The sequence below is a fragment of the Leucopleurus acutus genome (genome assembly GCF_964270905.1).
Source record: "Leucopleurus acutus genome assembly, chromosome: 1".
NCBI classification, from domain to species: Eukaryota; Metazoa; Chordata; class Mammalia; order Artiodactyla; family Delphinidae; genus Leucopleurus; species Leucopleurus acutus.
Window position 1 is genome coordinate 85657600 of NC_139142.1, and position 22366 is coordinate 85679965.

Below are 22366 nucleotides of genomic sequence, written 5' to 3' on the forward strand. Positions count from 1 at the left end.
TCATTGCAGAATATCCAGATTTACCTTCAGAATAAGACTGAATGACCAACTACCTTTGGAATCTAATTAGAAAGCCAAAGAAATCCAAGAAGATCAGGTTAGTTCAGGACTAAATTCAGTGTACTGAGGCCATATGACTCAGGAAAACCACCAACAGACTGGAATCCCATGATATAGGAAGAGGGAGGCTAGTTTTGTAAACTCAATGAGCAATTTAACTCCCAAGGATTCTTCAGCTACTTAACACAAAACAGTACAAAAACAATTTTCTAGAATGATTAGTTATGGAATGATGAGGATATAAAAATCAAGCCACAAAGCCCTCTGACTATATGCTAAAATATTCCAATACCCTTTAAAAAAATATCAGAGGAGGAAATGGAAATAATCAGAATGAAAAGGGTTCTTAAAACAGAAACAAAAGGGACTTCCCTGGTGGTACAGTGGTTAAGAATTCGCCTGCCAATGCAAGGGACACAGGTTCGAGCCCTGGTCCGGGAAGATCCCACATGCCATGGAGCAACTAAGCCTGTGCGCCACAACTACTGAGCCTGCACTCTAGAGCCTGTGAGCCACAACTACTGAAGCCTGCGCACCTCTAGCCTTTGCTCTGCAACAGAGACAAGCCACCCCAATGAGAAGCCCACACACCACAATGAAGAGTAGCCCCTCCTCGCCCCAACAAGAGAAAGCCTGTGTGCAGCAATGAGGACCCAATGCAGCCAAAAATAAATAAATAAATTTATTAAAAAAAAAAAGAAAGAAAGAAACCAGAAACAAGAGAATGAATAGAAAGGGACATCTGGTGATATTTAATCAAGCAAATTTTTTATTTGTCAAATGAAGGAATAATCATTTGGAATCAGGACAAATAAATGAGTAACAGAGAAGAGGCAATCTAAAAATAAGAGGGCTGAGGGACTTCCTCATGGTCCAGTGGGTAAGACTCTGCACTCCCAATGCAGGGGGCCTGGGTTCGATTCCTGGTTGGGGAACTAGATCCTGAACGCATGCCACAACTAAGAGTCTGCATGCTGCACCTAAAGATCCCAAATGCCACAACTAAGACCCAGAGCAGCCAAAATAAATAAATAAATATTTTTTAAAAAATAAATAAATAAAAATAGAGTGCTGAACGATAAGGTATATGTTAACGATAGGTGAATGGGTAAAGAGTATATGAATATTCTTTGTACTCTATTTTTGCAACTTTTTACAAATTTGAAATTATTTCCAAATTCAAGGTTAAAAAAAAAAAAATGTGCTAGAGCCCAGATTCTAAAGATCTGAATTTTAGTCCCAACTGTCACATTGTCTGGATTACTATGGCTCTTTAATACATTTAAAATCTGTTGGATCTATTCACACTCATAACTCTTCAGTTTTTCCTGGCAATTCTCATAAATTTTTCCAGAAGAACTTCTGATTACTTTTGTCAAATTCCAAAAGAGAATTTGGCTGTTATTCTGATTGGGAATATAATGAATTTATGGACTAATTTTGGAAAAACTTTTATCATTTGTAATACTGAACCTTCCAATCCAAGAATGAAATGTGTCTTCTGATTTTTTTTTTTCTTACATGCCCATACTCCTACAGGAGTATAGTTTTAAAGTTGTCTTAAAACAGACCTGGCAGATTTCTTCTTGGTTTTTTCCCTAGGTATTTTTTTTTTTTTGATGGTATAGTAAATGGGATCTTTTCTTTCACTACATTTTCTAAAAGCTATTGCTTTTAAGGGCATTCAAGAAATATTTTTTCTATAACAACCTAAGTGCAAAAAGAATTTGAAAAGGAATAGATACATGTATATGTAAATAAATAAATAAAGTGACTTGCCTGAAAAAAAAATTTTGTTGAATACATTAAACTATGATTTTTAGTATGTAAGTTCCATAACTAACAACCTAACTAAACTCTACTATAGTTTCTAATTCTTTTTCAGTTAATTTTCTTGGGTTGTCAAGGTATAAATCATGACTATTTTGCCTCCTCTCCAATATTTATGTATTTTAGTTCATTCTGTTTGTCTATTTGACTGACTTCCAGAATAGCGGTAAATAATAAGAGCAATAGTGAATTTCCTTATCCTGTCTCTATCTATAATGGGAATACACTAGTGCTTCATCATCAAGCATGATTAACAGCTTTTGATTTGAGGCCAATAATTCTGGAAGAAACTGAAAATCTTATCAAAGAGCTACTTTCCCAAAAAGTGCCAGGCATAAACAGTTTCACAGATGAATTCCAAAAACAGTTCATTCTAGGAATGTAGGCATGATTATATTATTCTGTCAAACTTGATTTTACCTGTTAGTTTTATTTAGGCTTTCAGCATAACAATTATTAATACAACTGATTTATAAATTCCATATTATGTCAGATCTGAAGTCAACATAATGTTGGCTTTATATAACAAATTTGGAAAATTTCCCTCTTCTGCCCTCTGTGTTCAGGAACAATTTGTATGTTTTTGTTATTTGTGTAGTGTTTAAGTAATCGAGTGATTTTTATTTATTTTTTATCTTTTTTTTAAATACAGAGAAACCAGTATAATAAAAACTAATTTTACCTAAATTTAGTAACTCTTTTTTCCATATATGCTTCCTTTTTTATTGCTTATTTTAAGGTAAAAAATAGTCATCATGATATTTTACTCCTAAATACTTTAATATTGATTGATTGATTGATTGATTGATTTTTTGTGGTACGCAGGCCTCTCACTGTTGTGGCCTCTCCTGTTGCGGAGCACAGGCTCCAGACGCGCAGGCTCGGTGGCCATGGCTCACGGGCCCAGTCGCTCCACGGCATGTGGGATCTTCCCGGACCGGGGCACGAACCCGTGTCCCCTGCATCGGCAGGCGGACTCTCAACCACTGCGCCACCAGGGAAGCCCAATAGTGTTTAATTTTGATGAAGTTCAATTTAAGGTTTTTTTTCTTTTATTACTAATGCTTTTGGTGTTACATCTATGAATCTATTGCCAAATCCAAGGTAATAAAGATTTATCCCTATGTTTTCTTGTAAGAGTTTTATCGTTTTTGCTCTTATTTTTAGGTCTTTGATCCATTCTGAGTTAATTTTTGTGGTTGGTGTGAGTTAGGGGTCCAGATTCATTCTTTTGCATGTGGATATCCAGTTGTCCCAGTCCTATTTGGTAAAAAGATCATTCTTACCCTAGTGAATGGTCTTGGTACTCTTGTTGAAAAATGGCTGACCACAGACATGTGGGTTTATTTCTGGGATTTCAAATCTATTCTGTTAATCTATATTTTTATCATTATGCCAGTACCACACTGTCTTGATTACTGTTGCTTTGTATTAAGTTTTAAAAGAGGGATGTGTGAGTCCTCCAACTTTGTTCTTCTTTTCCAGGGTTGTTTTGGCTATTGTGGGTCCCTTACAATTTCATATGAATTTTAGAGCCATCTTGTCAATTACCTAAAAAAAATTTCCAGCTGGGGAACTGTACTGAATGTGTAGCTGAATTTGGGGAGCATGGCCTTTAATACTGTGATTTATAATAAGAAATATCTTCATCCCAGTTTCTGGCACAGAGCTCCTAAAACCCTTGGGATTTCCCAAGTGAAGAAGTGGGGGCTGTCTTTTGTTATGTTTATGAGGTGACTTTTAGAAAGCACCTAAGGATGCGGGCTGGTTGCCTGGAGACCCAACCTTGTGATTAGAAGGTTGCAACTTTCAGTCTCATCCCCAACCCCAGAGGGGCTAGAGGTTGAATCAATTGCCAATGGCCAATGATTTAACTAATCGTGCTACGTAACAAAGCCTCCATAAAAACAAACAAACAAACAAAAAATCTCCCATGGGCTTCCAGAGAAATACACACAGATGTCTCTAAATACATAAAAGATCTACTACTGCTAAATTCTTTCCAGGCAACGAAGCTTTCAGCCCCTGCATGCTCATCCCCTAGATATAAAAGGATGCAATGAACACTTTAAAATGACTACTTTTCTCTTCCTTAGGTCAGATAAATTCTGAGGTAAGCCCCGGGTCCCAATTTATTTTTCTTCCCATTACTTTTATATATAACTGAGTTGATTTGAAGTATCAAGACATGCACAAGTTAGCACAAGTTAAGATCTGATCACATCTAAATATGCCTGCACTAAATCCAGAACTGTGACACAACAGCACTTAAGTAAAATCTTTGTAAATCTGCTTCCCTAAATCTGGGACACTGAGAAACAATTAGAAAAATGCAACACTGTCCTTAGAAACTGTACATGTTGAAGGAGTGGATATTCAACAAAAGTCTGCCAATGACCATAAGTACAAAGTAAATACTAAAAATGTTTTAATGCAAGTAAAAAAATATATTCTTGTGAAAATATTTAGGTTTGCCAAAAATTGTCTTGTTAAAACAAGACAGTTTATGCCATGCCCAATTATTTGTTACATGATTTCTGTGCAAATCTTTATAACTGGACAAAGCCTCAGTCCCAAAATGTTCCTCTTTAATTAAAATTTATCCAAATTCAATCAGAAGAGTCCATTTGAATTTATTGTTTTACATAAACAACATTAGAATCTATTTCTTTTTATATTTTTTCTTCCAGTTTTGAGATATAATTGACATAGCACTGTTTAAGTTGAAGGTGTACAGGATAATATGACTTAAATACATCATGAAATGATTACCACAATAAGTTTAGTCAACATCCATCAAGTCATACAGATACAAAATAAAAGAAAAAATATTTTTTCCTTGTGGTGGGAACTCAGAGTTTACTCTCTTAACAACTTTCACATATAACACACAGCAGTGTTAATTATTTTAATCATGGTGTACATTATACCCCAGTACTTATTTATCTTAGAAGTTTATACTTTTTTGACCACCTTCATCCAATTCCCCCTCCTCCCACCACCTGCCTCTGATACCACAAATCTGATCTCTTTTTCTATGAATTTATTTGTTTGTTTTTGAAGTATAGTTGACCTATAATACTATGTTAGTTCCTGGTATACGACATAGTGATCTGATATATATTTGATAATAAATGGTCACCATTTCAAAATGGTCACCGTAAGTCTAGTCACCATCTATCACCATACAAAGATACTATATAATTATTGATTATACTCCCCACACTGTACACTTCATACCCATAACCTATTTTGTAACGGAAAGTTTGTACCTCTTAACTTCCCTCACCTATTTTTTTCCTCCCCCTAACTCCATCCCCTCTAGCAAACACTTGTTCTCTGTATCTGTGACTCTGTTTCTGTTTTGTTATGTTTGTTCATTTGTTTTGTTCTTTAGATTCCACATATAAGTGAAATCATACAGTATTTGTCTTTGTCTGATTTATTTCACTTAGCATAACACCCTCTAGGTCTATCCATTTTGTCTCAAATGGCAATATTTCATTTTTTTATGGCTGAGTAATATTCCATTTTGTGTATGTGTGTATATTTACACAGACACACCACATCTTCTTTATCCATTCAGCTATTGATGGGCACTCAGGTTGATTCCATATCTTGGCTATTGTAAATAATGCTGCAATGAACATTAAGGGTGCATATATCTTCTCAAATTAAATACATTTTGTATTTCTTTTTTCTTAATTTCATTTTTGTATTGTTCATTACTAATGCATAGACACAAGTAATTTTTGTATAATTATCTCATATCCTGCAACTGTGCTGAATTTATTAGTTCTAATAATGTTTTAGTGGATTCCTTAGGATTTTCTATATACAAAATCATGTCATCTGCAAACAGAGCTAGTTTTACTTCTTCTTTTCCAATCTGGGTGCTTTTTATTTCTCTTTCTTGCCTAACTGCCCCAGCTAGAACCTCCACTACAATATTGAATGGATATGCTCTGTGGCAAAAGCAGAATCTGCCTTATTCCTGATCTTAGGGGGAAAGTATACAATATAATTATAGTTGTTGAGTTTTTCATAAATGCCCTTTATGGTTAAGGAAGTTCTCTTCTATTATAAGTTTACGTCTTTTTTTAAATTTATTTATTTATTTATTTATTCATTTATTTTTGGCTGCGTTGGGTCTTTGTTGCTGTGTGCGGGCTTTCTCTAGTTGAGGCAAGCGGGGGCTACTCTTTGTTGCGGTACACGGGCTTCTCATTGCGATGGCTTCTCTTGTGGAGCACGGGCTCTAGGCATGCAGGCTTCAGTAGTTATGGTACGTGGGCTCAGTAGTTGTGGCTCGCGGGCTCTAGAGCGCAGGCTCGGTAGTTGTGGCACACAGTCTTAGCTGCTCCACAGCAGGTGGGATCTTCCCAGAACAGGGCTTCAACCCGTGTCCCCTGCACTGGCAGGCGATTCTTAACCACTGTGCCACCAGGGAAGTCCCTATAAGTTTAAGTCTTCTTATCATGAAAGTGTGTTGGATTTAGTCAAATGCTTTTGCTGCATCTACAGAAATGATCATGTGGCTTTGTTTTTTATTCTATTTATATAGTATTACATTAACTGATTTTCAGATGTTAAACTATGTACTGTATTTTACATCATACGAGGAGGCTCATTATGCCATATCAACCCAATATTCATAATGATGCTAATACTGATGACTGGTTTCAGGTGACAACAGTATGATGCCCTCCCCTGCCCGCCTCACTGTACAGTTTTGTTTTTTCCCTTATGACTAGCAAGTAATCTATGAGATGGTAATTCAGAACCATGCCCATATTGTTCCTCATCAATTCAAGTTTTAAGGGTTTTAGCATCCATTAATGATCTTTGTCTAAATCAAATATTTCCTTAGGGTTTGCAAAATGTTGATTTTTCTAATTCTATTATTCCTTCTCTATTAGCTAGCATTCCTGTAGAAAGAAGAGCTTTACCTCATGAACTGGAGATACTTGCTTACAATGAAATACAATTCCTGTTGAAAAGGTAGAATAAACGTTTAGTCCATTCCCTTCAATTACCAGTTTTTAGAGTAAGGAAATGATACAATAACCACTGCATGGCAACAAACAAGTTTTATTCTATTTAGTTCTTATGTAAGTTTCATTATTAGAAACTCATGGATTTTTATATATTAAGTATGATTCAATCAATCATAGTGGTTATTTATTATTGTTTTTCTGATGCCCCAATTGTCCAACTCAGGTCAGTGGGAGCCTTTTCAAACTGGGTTTTAGGTTCTTTTGACACAAACCCATCCTCACAAGCCTACCTTATCTATTCCCTAACTCACATGTGGAATCAGGCAGTTTTACAAAAAGCCCTGATTTCTTTTAGTGGGAAATGGTACTTAAGAGATCAAAATATATACCCTAAGGGTATTCAATGCTATAGTTATCAGGAACAGTTTAAAGAGTACAAAAACTATTTATTCCTTAAGTTTTGAAAAGGATTCCTCTGTAAAACTATTAGAGCATGGCATTTTTTAGGAAGTACTTTCTTGTGACAATTTTCTAAATTTCTTCAATGGTTACTGCCTATTCAAGTTTTCTATGTTTTTGAATAAATTATGGCACTTAATACTGTCTGATAAAAGAAGAATCTATTTTCAAATGTATTTGTTCAGAGTCACATAAGGAGCCTTTTACAATCCTTTTGTATCTGTAGTTCTATGGTTATTTTCCCATTCCTTTTTAACGGTCTACATCTGGGCTTGCTCGCCATTTTTTTTCTTGATTAGGATGTATAGTGGATAATCAGTTTGCTGACGTTTTTTTCTTTAAGAAAAGCAATTATGGAATTTATGTGTCAATTCTACTGTTTTCTAATTCATTATAGTCTCCTATCTATTAATAACTACTTCCATTTGCTCTTTTAGGTTAATATATTGTTTACTCATCAAATTGCTTAACAAAAAAGTATTCTAAGTTCATCTTTTCATTGTAAATTCATTCCTTCTTTAGAGAAATATGGAATATAATTATCAAACACTTAAATTCTCTAGAGTCAAATAAAACTCCTTACATTTAAATATTAGAACATAAAAATCAGGATTATCAATGGAATTCGGCTTAACCCATACACGTAACATTTATTTCTATTTAATTTCATCAACCTTAAAATAGTTAGCAATTAAAAAAATAGCAATATTCTTACCTCTTTTGTGGTACCTGCTCTTCCAGGTTCATGACTTATACAAAAAGGGCCAGTTTTCCATGCTTCTGTGTCTCCACAGTCACAAAATCCTCCTCCAGTAGAAGTATGCATCTGATAAATGAAAAATGAGTATGTCTTAATTTCAAAACATATCACAAGGCAAAGAAGAATGATAAAGATGACTCAAATAATAAATGTTTCCCTCTATTTCAACCTTAATTGCCTTTAATGTTATAGATATATATCAAAAATATTTTGATTAGTTAACCAAAAAAAATCCTTAATACTTAATCACAACAAAACTGAACCTTCAAAATTGATATTTTTGAAACATATTCAAAGTTTTTAAATAATAGTTTTTAAACTTTGTACTAATGGAGAACAGGTTGTGACGTGTGCAAAAAATAATCTATACTTCACCCAGAATGCTTCAGTAGATTTTATGATTAAACAAACTTCTTAAAAATCATTATAATGATACTTGTATAAGTACTTAAGACATGTATAAAGTATTTTCATCTATACTGATGTTCCACAGCAACTAAAACTTATTCACAACATTGTCCCTGTGAGGGTTCCTGTAAAACAAATAAAATTATCTAAAATATCCTAATTTAGATAGAGAAGGATGACAATGACCTGAATTTGAATCTTCCCCAAATCTCCCCCCTCCAAAGCATACAATTAACAAGGAGAACAAATAAAGCCACACATGACTCATGTCTGCAAGATTACTAGGAGACAAAAAATAAATACCACAACCTTCAAATGACTTGCTTTATCAGAGTTCCTGTTGCCTATCACTTCAAGCCTGTGGTTACAGACAATACGAGAGGGAAGCTTAAGTGACCCCATGAAAGAGAACAGAGGGGTACAAAGGACTTAGATCAAGCACAAACAAAATCACACTCCAGAAGAGAAAGCCCAATGCCAAGGGACAAATACTGAACACAGGTTAGGACTTGGTGGTTCACAGGGAAAGAGACTGAAAGTAAACAGGACCAGAAGTGGCCACCTCAGAAAAGCATTACTTTTGGAGGAAAATCAAATACATTAAAAAAGGTGGTAACCCATTATAGATGGGGCAGTAAATGAAAGAAGTAAATAAGAAAGAAAATTTAAGGATCCTATGAAACAAGAGAGAAACAAGACATGCCAAACCCTCCCCTCACCTCACCACCATCACCAATATCATCTATAAAATAAGTTAGGGGCTTCCCTGGTGGTGCAGTGGTTGAGAGTCCGCCTGCCGATGCAGGGGACACAGGTTCATGCCCCGGTCTGGGAAGATCCCACATGCCACGGAGCTGCTGGGCCCGTGAGCCATGGCCGCTGAGCCTGCGCGTCCGGAGCCTGTGCTCCGCAACGGGAGAGAGCACAACAGTGAGAGGCTCGCGTACCGCAAAAAAAAAAAAAAAAAAACAGAGAAGAGGGTAGAACTGACAGAAGAGAGCACTTGTAAACCTATCCATGAAATGAAAATGAACAGAAAGAAGTACACCATATCCACACAAAACTATTGCAAAAAAAAAAGCCAAAAAATGCAAATAAGAGCCGAAACCCAATTATGAAGCTGGAGAAAACTATACAATGCTCCAAACTGAATTACACAGCCTCAAACAAGCATTAAAAACCCTTAATCAGACTAAACACCTTTAATCATAAATATAAGAACTAAGAACAGAAACGGACAAAGAAATAGGAATAAATAAAATGAGACTCGAGTGAACTAAGGGGAAAAACCAGGAAGAAAACGATATCATATCAGAAATGAATTTTTTTAAATTACAAGATGATAGACTCAAATGAAAAGTTAATAAATAGCATTGAAACAAAGCAGGAAAACAAGAGAATGAAAATAAGATGAAGTAAAGAAATACAGGGTCAGAGAAAAAGTGGTTGAAATAGAAGATAGGCCTAATAGAGGCAGATGAGTATAACTGGAATCACCAAAGAAAAATCAAAACAATGGAACAGAGGTAATATTTAAAACTGTAATCTAAGAAAACTTCCTGGAAATAAAAGACCTGAATCTACACAATCAAACGGCCAAAAGTGACTAAGAGAAAACTCACTCAGTATGATCAACTCCAAAGTATACCCTCATAAAACTACTGGATTTTAAAGATAAAAGTCCTGAGGCCCTAGGCAAAAAGATGAAATAACATAATCACAAGAAAATTAGACTGGCATCAGACTTCTCAATAACAACACATAAAGCAAGACAACAGCAGAGCAGCATTTTCAAGGAAAGAAACTGCAAACCAAGAATACTGTCTACAGCCGAGCTATAATATAATTTTGAACATGTCAGAACTTAAGAAACACAGTATACATGCGACCTTCCTGAGGAATCTACCTGAGCGGTGATCAGCAAACTTCCTGTGTAAAGGAACAGACAGTAAATATTTTAGTCTTTGCAGGCCATGGAATCTCTGTTGAATTACTCTATTCTGCTCTGGCAGTGAAGCATCAGCCACAGACAATAAATAAATGAACCAGCATAGCCACATTCCAATGAGACTTTATTTATAGGCACTGAAATTTTAATTTCATATAATTTTCATTTATCATGAAATATTATTCTTCTCATCTTTTTTCCCAACCATCTGAAAATATAAAAACCAAGCTAAGGGACTTCCCTGGAGGTCCAGAGGTTAAGACTCTGCGCTTCCACTTCAGGGGGCACAGGTTTGATACCTGGTTGGGGAACTAAGATTCCGCATGCCTTGCGGTACAGCCAAAAGAAAAAAAAAAAAAGAAGAAAAGAATAAAAACCAAGCTTAGCTTGCAGGCAATACAAAAACAGATGGTGAGCCAGATTTGACCCACAAACTGTAGTTTACTGACCCCTAGAGGATGCACTTCAGCTGACCAAGCAGTGACTGGGGAACTTCAGAAAAAGGACAGATGGCGAACATTTTATGTATTTAATTGTAGCGCTAAGAACAAATCAAGGGTGTTGAAAGATACATGGATAGAAGAATGTAAACATTATATGATCTCACAATCAGAAAGACTACAACTAAAAAGTGGGAGAAGGGAAAGAGAAGGCAACATAAGATTATCAACTATTAAATAGGTAATAGGAGGGAGTCAAAGAAAGCATTAAAACTGACAGACTAGATAATAAAAAGTTACATAAGGGAGTAAAAAGGAACTAAAGGCATTATAAAAATTATTAGTACAAACATTATCACTAGAACAATAGTAACAAAAGAAATTAGAATATACAAATCAATTTTATATACTGAAGAATGCTAGACTCATCCATGATTACTAAAAATGTAGTTGTTTCAAATGAAAGTAAAAGCATAACCTTAGTATAGGGAATGCCATGGAAGCAAGGCACAAAATCCAGAAGCATTAAAAAAAAATCTGGCAAATTTGACAACATATAAATTAAAATGTCAGTAAGGCAAATGATAGCATATATCAAGTTTAAAAGACAGAAAATAGATTTTATACAGTCAAAAAATACACTTAATTTATAATCCAGCAATATCACCCTGAGGTTACCCAAGAAAAATTAAAACAAATGCCCACACAAAGACATGTACTTGAATGTTTGTAACAGCTTTATTTAAAAGCTGGAAACAAGACAAATATTCATCAACTGATGAACAGGTAATATATTGTGGCATATCCATACAACGGCATACTACTCAGCAATAAAAAGGAACAAACTGCTGAGACATGAGAGGATCTCAAAGGCACTATGCTAAGTGAATATAACCAGATAGGAAACACTACATACTATATATAGATTTCACTTATATGACATTTGGAAAAGCCAAAACTATAGGGACAGAAAACTGATCAGTGACTGCCAGAAGCTGGGGTAAGTGGGCAAGAGGACTGCCTGCAAACGGGAGAACTTCTGGGAATGATACGTTTTATATATTGATTATTGTGGTGGTTACTGAACTGTATGTCTGTGAAAACTCATGGAACTACACTTACAAGGGTAGATTTTATTGTATATAAATTATATCTCAAAAAAATCTGACTTTAAAAATTATTAAAGATAAGCATAGTAAGAGAAAATATTTGTAACGTATATAACAGTAAGAAAAAGGCAAAAGAAAAATTAAGGATAAAAACAGGCAATACACAGAAGAAATTAAACATACAATTAAAAAATGAAAAGATGTTAATACTAGTAATAGAAATGCAAATTAAAATGAGATTATTTGACTAACGGATTGGCAAAAAGTAAAAAGACTGACTAAATAAACTTTGGGGATGTAGATAAAGAACATTCTCATATCCTTTTTTTATTTTTATTTTTGGCTGTGTTGGGTCTTTGTTGCTGTGCGCAGGCTCCCTCTGGTTGTGGCGAGTGGGGGCTACTCTTCGTTGCAGTGCACGGGCTTCTCATTGCAGTGGCTTCTCTTGTTGTGGAGCACAGGCTCTAGGCGCGCGGGCTTCAGCAGTTGTGGCAAGCGAGCTCTAGAGTGCAGGCTCAGTAGTTGTGGTGCGTGGGCTTGGTTGCTCCGCAGCATGTGGGATCTTCCCAGACCAGGGCTCGAACCCATGTCCCCTGCATTGGCAGGTGGATTCTTAACCACTGCGCCACCAGGGAAGCCCCTCATATCCTTTTAATGGGACTGTAAATTGACACAGCAATTCAGGAAAAACATTTGGCAAAATCTATGAAAATTTTAAATGCATGTACCCTTCAATCCAGAAAATCTACCTCTAAGAATCTAGTCTCAAGCATTCTTTAATATATACACTGGTTTATATTAAAACAAAGGTATATGTGTATGTTCCATTATTTGTTGATCAGTGAAAGCTGGAAACAGTGTAATTATCTAGAAAAGGGTGATGGGTTAAATATTTGATGACATATTCCCACAAAGGAATACATGCAGCAATTAAATAAGGCAAGAGTTATTATATATATCAACACAGAATTATCTCCATGATATATTAAGTTAAAATCAAGTTGCAGGGAGTTCCCTGGTGACCTAGTGGTTAGGATTCCAGGCTTTCACTGCTGTGGCCCAGGTTCAATCCCTGGTCGGGGAACTGAGATCCTGCAAACTGTGCAGCATGGCCAAAAAAAAAAGTTGCAAAACAAAATATATAGTAGGATCCCATTTGTACACACACAAACATCCTCCTAAACATATAAATATATATATGAGTGTATATGCATAAAGATCTGTAAGGATGTGCACTAAATTGTGTTCAGTTTAACAAAGAAAGTATGATGGGACAGAAAGGCAACAAAAATTTTTATTTGTATTCTTTTGTATTATTTGAATTTTTAAAAGGTAAGTTTTATTGCATTGCCTAAATTATTTTTTTAATGTTGTGTTTCAAAGATAATATATGAATACAAATTCTCATCATGTAGGATTATAGCAGGCTGTTAAAATAGACCCTGATCGTTATTTTTATACCTCAGAAAATACTGAGTTCTCATATATCCCTCCTTTTCCCTACCCACAGTTTCCCCTATTATGAACATCTTGCAATAGTGTGGCACATTTGTTGCAATTGAGGAGTCAACGTTGATACATTATTTTTTTTAAATTAAGTAATTTATATTTGGCTGCTTTGACTCTTAGTTGCTGCACGCGGGCTTTTCACTGCAGTGGCTTCTCTTGTCGCGGAGCACAGGTTCTAGGCACATGGGCTCAGTAGTTGTGGCACACGGGCTTAGTTGATCTGTGCCATGTGGGATCTTCTGGGACCAGGGCTTGAACCCGTGTCCCCTGCATTGGCAGGCAGATTCTTAACCACTGTGCCGCCAGGGAAGTAAGTCCCTGATACATTAACTAAAGTCCATAATTTACATTTGGGTTCTCTCTTTGTGTTGTACATTTTGGGGGTCTTGACAAATGTATAATGACGTATATACACCACTACAGTATCACACAGGGTAGTTTTACTGCACTAAAAATTCCCTGTACTCCACCTATTCATCCCTCTATCCCTCCCACCATCATCTCCCAGCCTCAGCATCCACTGATCTTCTTACTGTCTCCATAGTGCTGCCTTTTCCAGAATGTCATACAGCTGGAACCATACAGTATATAGCCTTTTCACAATGGCTTCTTTCATTTAGAAACATGCATTTAAGGTCCTGCCATACCTTTTCATAGCTTGATAGATCATTTCTTTTTAGCACTGAATAATATTCCATTGTAGGACTTCCCTGGTAGTGGGCGCAGTGGTTAAGATTCTGCCTGCCAATGCAGGGGACACAGGTTCGAGCCCTGGTCCAGGAAGATCCCACGTGCCGTGGAGCAACCAAGCCTGTGTGCCACAACTACTGAGCCTGCACTCTACAGCCCGTGAGCCACAACTACTGAGCCCGTGTGCCACAACTACTGAAGCCCGTGTGCCCTATAGCCCATGCTCTGCAACAAGAGAAGCCACCACACTGAGAAGTCCGTGCACCACAACGAAGAGTAGCCCCCACTCGCTGGAACTAAAGAAAGCCTGCACACAGCAACGAAGACCCAACGCAGCCAAAAATAAAAATAAAATAAATAAATAAAACATTTTTTAAAAATTCCATTGTATCAACGTACCAAAGTTTTTTCACCCATTCACCAACTGAAAGACATCTTGGTTGCATCCAAGTTTCAGCAAATATGAATAAAACTGCCATCAACATTTCTGTGCAGGTTTTTTGTGGATATAAGTTTTCAATTCATTTGGGTAAATACCAAGGAGCATGATTGCTGGATTATATGGTTACAGTGTATTTATTTCTATAAGAAACTGCCAAACTGTCTTCCAAAGTGGCTGTATCGTTTTGCATTCCCAACCCAGCAATGAATAGGAGTTCCTGTTCCTCCACATCCTCACCAGCATTTGGTATTGTCAATATTTTGGATTTCTGCCATTCTAATAGGTATGTAGTGGTATCTCACTATGGTTTTAATTTGTAATTCTCTAATGACATATGATGTTTTGCATCTTTTTGTGTGCTTATTGCCATTTACGTATCTTCTTGGTGAAGTGTCTGTTTCAGATCTTTTGCCCATTTTTAAAGCTGAGTTGTTCATTTTCTTACTGTTGAGTTTTAAGAGTTTTTTGTATATAGTGGATAACAATCCTTTATCAGATACATGTTTTGCAAAGCCTTCCACCCAGTCTGTGGCTTGTCTTTTTATTCTCTGAAAGGTCTCTATTTTTTAATCCAGTAATTCCACTTCTGAGAACCTAGCCTAAAAAATAATCTTACATATAGAAAAATGATTTACATATAAAGATATTTATAGCAATATTGCTTACAATTAAAAAAAACTGAAACCTGAACAAATTCTCCAATAGGTAAGCAGTTAAAATATATTATGGTTTAATATTATATACCCAATAAGTTCTAAAAGAAACATAATTGAATGCAAAATTGAATCCAAAAATTGAATGCATAATTATACATATTGTGCTTTTTCCATTTAAAAGTATAACATGAGAATTTTATTCTTCCTTTTACAACTCTGTAAGCTTCATTTGAAAACTGTTTTTTTCTGATTAGAGGAAACAGCTGTATGAATATACTATTTTTGTAACTCACTATTCTCATTTAACAACAAAAAGGAAACATTTATGGAGTTAAAAATAATCTTTGGGACTTCCCTGGCAGTACAGTGGTTAAGACTCCATGTTTCCATTGCAGGGGGCACAGATTCGATCCCTGGTCGGGGAACTAAGATCCCACATACCACGTGGTGCAGCCAAAAAAATAATAATAATAATCTTAAACAGTGGGTGTTTTTATTTTGAGGATAAAAATGCAGAGGTTTACTGAAAGTTTTTTTAAAGATAGTACTTCAGTATATTCTTTCTTGTTTCATGGTTACCTTTTTGTGTGTATGTAAGAATGTTTAAGTTCTACTCTCTAAGCAAATTTCAATCATACAATAATACAGTGTTATCAACTATAGTCACCATGTTAAATACATTAGATCCTCAGACCTTATTTATCTTACTGTAGCTTTTTTTAAGGGATAAACTACTGAAAAGCTGGATATCACAAAGAAGGGTCACATTACACACAGCAGAACAAAAAGCTCCAATTTTTATCTGTTATTTTCCTGTTCTCAAAAGGTTTTTGTTTTGTTTTGTTTCTTGTTTTTTATGCCTCTACTTTACTTTCAATTCTCATCTTGGATTGTGCAAGATCACAGAGAAAACTCTTTGGAATGGGATATAAGTTTTACACATAAGGGAAAATTCAATTTTTGGCTCTTTGGTATTAAATTAAAATTTATATGAACACATGAAGTTTGACACTTAAAAGCAACCTCAACAGGGCTTCCCTGGTGGCGCAGCGGTTAAGAATCCGCCTGCCAATGCAGGGGACATGGGTTCGAGCCCTGGTCCGGGAAGATCCCACATGCCACAGAGCAACTAAGCCCACGCACCACAACTACTGAGCCTGTGCTCTACAGCCTGCGAGCCACAACTACTGAAGCCTGCGCACCTAGAGCCCGTGCTCCGCAACAAGAGAAGCCACTGCAATGAGAAGCCCACGCACCACAACAAAGAGCAGCCCCCACTCACTGCAACTAGAGAAAGCCCACGCACAGCAACAAAGACCCAATGCAGCCAAAAATAAAATTTTAAAAGAAACAATAAAAAGTTAAGATAGTTAAGTATTCATTGATATGATTTTTTATCATAAACAATATATAATCAAGACGAACTATTTTTGTGTCTGCAAGTCAGGTGCTATCAAGCAAACAGCAATCCTTTTTAAATGTTTAACTCAAAGACAAATAGGAAGACTCAATAAATTTTAATTTTCCAAATGTTCTCAGAAAGAATTATCAGAAGCATCCTCCAGTTATAAAACACAGTTGGGTAATCCATTTACCCCAAATGAAACACCTGTGTGTGTTGTGAGGTAGCAATGATAGAACTATGATCTTCTGTGGTGATAACACCCGCAACGCAGAAGCATTCTCTCTTCACATGAAGAGTGTGAATAACAAGAAGGGATGGAGAGTCACCTTTCATTATTTCATCAACTATTGGTGTTTTCACAGTATTTTAAATGCCTGATTTCAATTTTACAACAATAATACCAATATTTATTCTGAAAGGTAATCGTATGTTCCAAGTAGCAGAACTTCCAACACGATCTCTAAGAATAATTCAAAGTTCTTTTTTTGGCCGCACTGTGTGGCTTGCAGGATCTCAGTTCCCTAACCAGGGACTGAACTCGGGCCATAGCAGTGAAAGCACTGAGTCCTAACCGCTAGACCACCAGAGAACTCCCTAATTCGCAGTTCTGAACCATGCTTCAGAAAAACATTTCCAGCAGTGCAGGATTTATTCCTATTTCATCGTTGGTAATAACTGCACATGTCACTGCAGGAACTTTACATTCTTCTGCTGCAGACTTTAAGACTGCTGTGAAAGGTGTACTTTTGGGAACACTGAGTACTCCGTAAGGCAGACAGCAGTGTGACTTTAAAGGAAAACTTGGACATGGTGGAGCAGCTCTGGACAGAGTTGCCATGCCATCTCCGTGCAGCAGCCCCACTTCCTCTGTGGTGCCGGGGACTGCAAAAGTTGTTCTGTGCTATTCTGTGACAAAAGGTTTTTCTTGGTGCTTTCTTCACATAGTACCTGATCTTGGGTCTGCATCCCCATCGTTATTCTTTTCTTCCCCTTCTCTGCAGCAACACAGATCCCTTCTTATTTCTTCTCATCTTTTTTTTAAATGGCTTCATTTTTTCTTTTATTATGTTTTTTATTATAAAAAGAATATACACAATGTATAGGCAAGTTACAAAGTATAATAATAAAATGATCCAGCATCTAACACAAGAGAATATTAATACTGTTGATGTTCCCTCTGTGATCATCCACTTGCCCTGGAGGTTACTATTACGTGAATTGTATTAGTCATTCCCTCACTTTTCTTTAAAAATTTCACCACACATAATAGGTATTCCAGAAAGACTCTACCAAATTATTCTCCCACCAAAAGTCTTCTGTTCTCTTCACACTCACTTTTGAAGGGTAATATTTTTAAAAGCTTATGAACATAATTTTTTATTAGTTACATAACAGCCCATCCTTCTGAAAACTCAAAGGTTCCTGAGTAAGCTGTGTACGCACCCTCTACAAGAAGAGCTCTGCAAAAACCTAAAGATGATAAACCTAAGCATGCTTCATAAAAGAGTGCTTTGTGGTGGCAGTGTAGACTGGTAAACTTTCAATACTCGTAGGTAGCTTACTGAAGAAGTTCCTAATATTTAACAGACAAGTTTTACCAGTCCACGGAAAATCAGAAAAGGAAGGAATAAGGAATGTGATGAGCTCTTTAACAGAGCTACATGTATGCAATCTAAAGACCTGCTCTTTAGTCTGAGATTATCCTACTTTCTTGGAATTAAATTTTCTTTTTCTTCATAAAATGATAGGAGATGGTAGGTATTTTTTGGTTGCTGTTCATGTGCTCTTTTTAAAATTAAAATTGAACTTCCCTAGCCAAATAAAAATTTGAAAACCCTATGTCTTACCCAAGTCTTGTGAAATTGTACTGGACCACAAAATCCCAAAGTTTGGCAACTGGAAAACTCTGGCCTTGAGACTTCAGCATCTCTCCCCCTTAACATCCCAGAGTACAACTAAGAAGAAATTAACAACTTCCTCATTGTCTCTACTTCTGGCATCCTTTCTTGAGTTCTCCAACATAAGGAAAAAACTATAATAAATGGAGACGACTGGGAAATATGAAATTAACCAATGATCAACTTTGTAAATTCCATCACTGATTAGCTTTGCAATGTTAGGAAAACATTTTAACCACACTATATGATAGGCTCCTCATGTTTTTTCTTTTGCACAATAATAAAAATACATATATATATATAACATATATCTATAGCTTATCATTTCCTGAGATAGAAGCACTAATGTTGAAGCCAGTCTAAAAACATGAACCACACTTTCAGCTCTATGGAAGAAATAGTCTACATAACTTTAAGATGTTATTTACATTTACATGGGACCTTCAGCATATTATATGTATGTACAAAGAGAAACATCAATTATTATATCTGCCCAAGCCCAGAGCACAGAACCAATACTGTTACTTGAAAAATACATTTCAGCTCAAAATAACAAAGTTGTCTGAAGATGTCACAGGAGAGGCAAATCCCTCAACCTCACTACTAATTAAGAAAATTAAACTAAGACCACCATGTGATACCATTATATACCCACCAAACTGGCTAAAATTTAAAAGACTAGCAACACCAAATCTTGTAAGTGTGTGTTGGTATAACCACTTTGGAAAACACTATCTACTATGACTTAAGATATACCCTAGAACTCAGCAATTCTATTCCAGATATATACCCTGGATAAACTCCTGTACATGTGTACCAAAATACACAAATAAGAATGTCCACAGCAGAATTGTTTTAATACAATAACAGTCCCAAACTGGAAACAATCTACATATCTATATACAGTACAATGAATAAAGACAATATGGATTATTAAACCCTATAAGGTAAATGGACAAAATATATATATGCGTATATATATATAAGTATATACTTAATGCCGAGTGAAAGCTACTCAACAAGAAAAAGATACAGAATGACTCCATCTGTACAGAATTCAAAAACAGAACCATTCAATATGATTTGGGTGATAAGCTAAAAGGGAAATCAAGGAAACCATTATCACAAAACACAGGAGAGAGAGATTATCACAAAGGAGGAGAGAAGGATGGTGATCCAGAAGGAACAAATGGGAGGCCACTGAGAGCTGGAAATGTCTCATTTCTTGACCTAAGTAGTGGTTACACAGGTGTTCATTTTATAGTTATTCTTTAAGCTGTTCATATGCTTTATACAATCTTCTGCATAAAAATGATGTATCTCAAAAATTAAAAAATTGTAAGGAGCTGCATCTTGAAGTAGTAGATGTCTTATCACATGATATGTTTAACCAGAGCTAAAGGTTCACAAATCAGGTCTGTTACAGCAGGAACTCAAGTACTAGTCAGGAATTTGGACTAGCTGGCCATCAGACTCCTGCCAATCTAGAGATTTTAGGCATCTATTTTCATACCTTGTAACGATGATTTTTATGAACACTATTCTGGAAGCAGTCCATACAGAGTACACATGTTGGATCAATTGCACAGTCCCTGAAAAAGATTAAAAATCAGACTCCAAAATTTACATGACTCCTGCTGATGCTCAAGGTATGACTATAAAATAATGTGAATGAATTTCCTATATCATGCACAAACTGATTATGAAAATACTTTAAAAACTGAATTCCAGGGACTTCCCTGGCAGTCCAGTGGTTAAGACTTCACCTTCCAAGGCAGGGGGTGTGTGTTCAATCCCTGATCGGGGAGCTAAGATTCCCACATGCCTTGTGGCCAAAAAACCAATACATAAAACAGAAGCAGTATTGTTAACAAATTCAATAAAGACTTTAAAGTCAAAAAGACATGTGCACCCCAATGTTCACTGAAGCACTATTTTCAATAGCCAGGTCATGGAAGCAACCTAAACGCCCATCGACAGATGAATGGATAAAGACGTTGTGGTACATATATACAGTGGAATATTACTCAGCCATAAAAAGGAACGAAATTGGGTCATTTGTAGAGACACGGATGGACCTAGAGACTGTCATACAGAGTGAAGTAAGTCAGAAAGAGAAAAACAAATATTGTATATTAATGCATATATGTGGAATCTAAAAAATGGTACAGATGAACCAGTTTGCAAGGCAGAAATAGAGACACAGATGTAGAGAACAAACATATGGACACAAAGGGGGGAAAGTTGGGGGTGGTAGGGGTGGTGTGATGAATTGGGATTGACATATATACACTAATATGTATAAAATAGATAACTAATAAGAACCTGGTGTATAAAAAATAAATAAGATTCAAAAAAAAATTCATTTTCTGGTGCTCCATTTGGTAGCACATATACCAAAATTAGTTTTCTGAAAAATCATCAGCTTTTTTTCATTCTCTGCATCATCTTACCCTATTACAGTTATGAATGTATTTTACAGACACTGATTGTTCACTGGTAAATGAGGCTTGGTTAAAGACAAAATTCATTAGAATGTAAGCAACATAAATTAAAGGATTTTAATTTATTTTATTATAATGATATGTCCCAAGCATGTAGATCAGTGCCTGGCACACAACAGGTATTCAAAGAATATTTACTGAATAAATTAAATTCAATCTCTCTTAATCTCTTTCCTAATAAAAACTTCTAAAATGTAAAATTTTATTTAATACTTTCAAGGAAACATTAACAATAATATATATTAGAGCAAAGTGCAAAATTAATTTTTAAAATATTTATTTAGAAAAGTTGAAGAGATGGAATTCGGCAGTTTTAAAAATGAATTTTTATAGGCTAATAAGTAAAAACTGACTAATAATAGCCTCTAAAATATAATATCATCTACTAACCTATTCAGAGCAGGATTTGTCAACCTCAGCAGTACTGACATTTTGAACTGAATAATTATTTGCTGGCGATATAGGTGACTGTCCGTGTGCCATAGGATGTTTAAGCAGCAACCCTGGTCTCTACCCACTAGATCCCAGTACCATTCCCCTAGCTGTGACAATTAAAAATGCCTCCATGACCCTTTTGGAGAAATGAGGTCTACAAATATCTACTATGCTTTAGCTGAAATTGACCAGGCTTCAGCTAAAAATATATAAGAAGATAAATGAAACTTACTGTCATATAGCAAAATAGAAATAAAATACTAAAGCTGACTGTTTCCTGAGAAGGGAAGAGAATAAAGAAAAGCAGTATGTTCTAGACAACTGTTAACTATACATAAACCAGTCAAACCTAGAATTACAGTGAAGCAAAAAACAATTCTCTGTATAAAATCTAAAACTTCACATTCCTAACCTAAACAACCTCTAATAAAAGAAAGAAAAGGGCCTCCCTGGTGGCGCAGTGGTTGAGAGTCCGCCTGCTGATGCAGGGGACACGGGTTCGTGCCCCGGTCCGGGAGGATCCCACATGCCACGGAGCGGCTGGGCCCGTGAGCCATGGTCGCTGAGCCTGCACGTCTGGAGCCTGTGCTCCCCAACAGGAGAAGCCACAACAGTGAGAGGCCCGCGTACCGCAAAAAAAAAAAAAAAAAGAAAGAAAAAAAAACTAAAAGTGTTGTTAAGATCTAAAAGTTAAAAGTTTCAGGCAGGAGTAGAGAATAAAAAAGTTCTCTGTGTTACCATGCTGTGTTAAGTCAATCTCTCTCACAAAAGGCAAAAAAAAAAGCCTAAAGCTGTTTCCAGTTTCCTTACCACTGG

The 22366-nt window shown here is 36.0% G+C and overlaps 1 protein-coding gene across 2 annotated transcripts in view; it reads right to left on the minus strand.

The window, feature by feature from the left end:
• UBR1 (ubiquitin protein ligase E3 component n-recognin 1) overlaps positions 1 to 22366 on the minus strand; it is a 165138-nt gene that overhangs the window by 103401 nt on the left and 39371 nt on the right. For both annotated transcript variants that reach the window (XM_082834706.1, XM_082834705.1), the window contains exons 3-4: positions 20125 to 20203; positions 8062 to 8172 (exon numbers count right to left, since the gene is read on the minus strand). In XM_082834706.1, coding sequence (XP_082690832.1) covers positions 8062 to 8172; positions 20125 to 20203 — 190 coding nt within the window. The remainder of the gene's footprint in view (positions 1 to 8061; positions 8173 to 20124; positions 20204 to 22366) is intronic.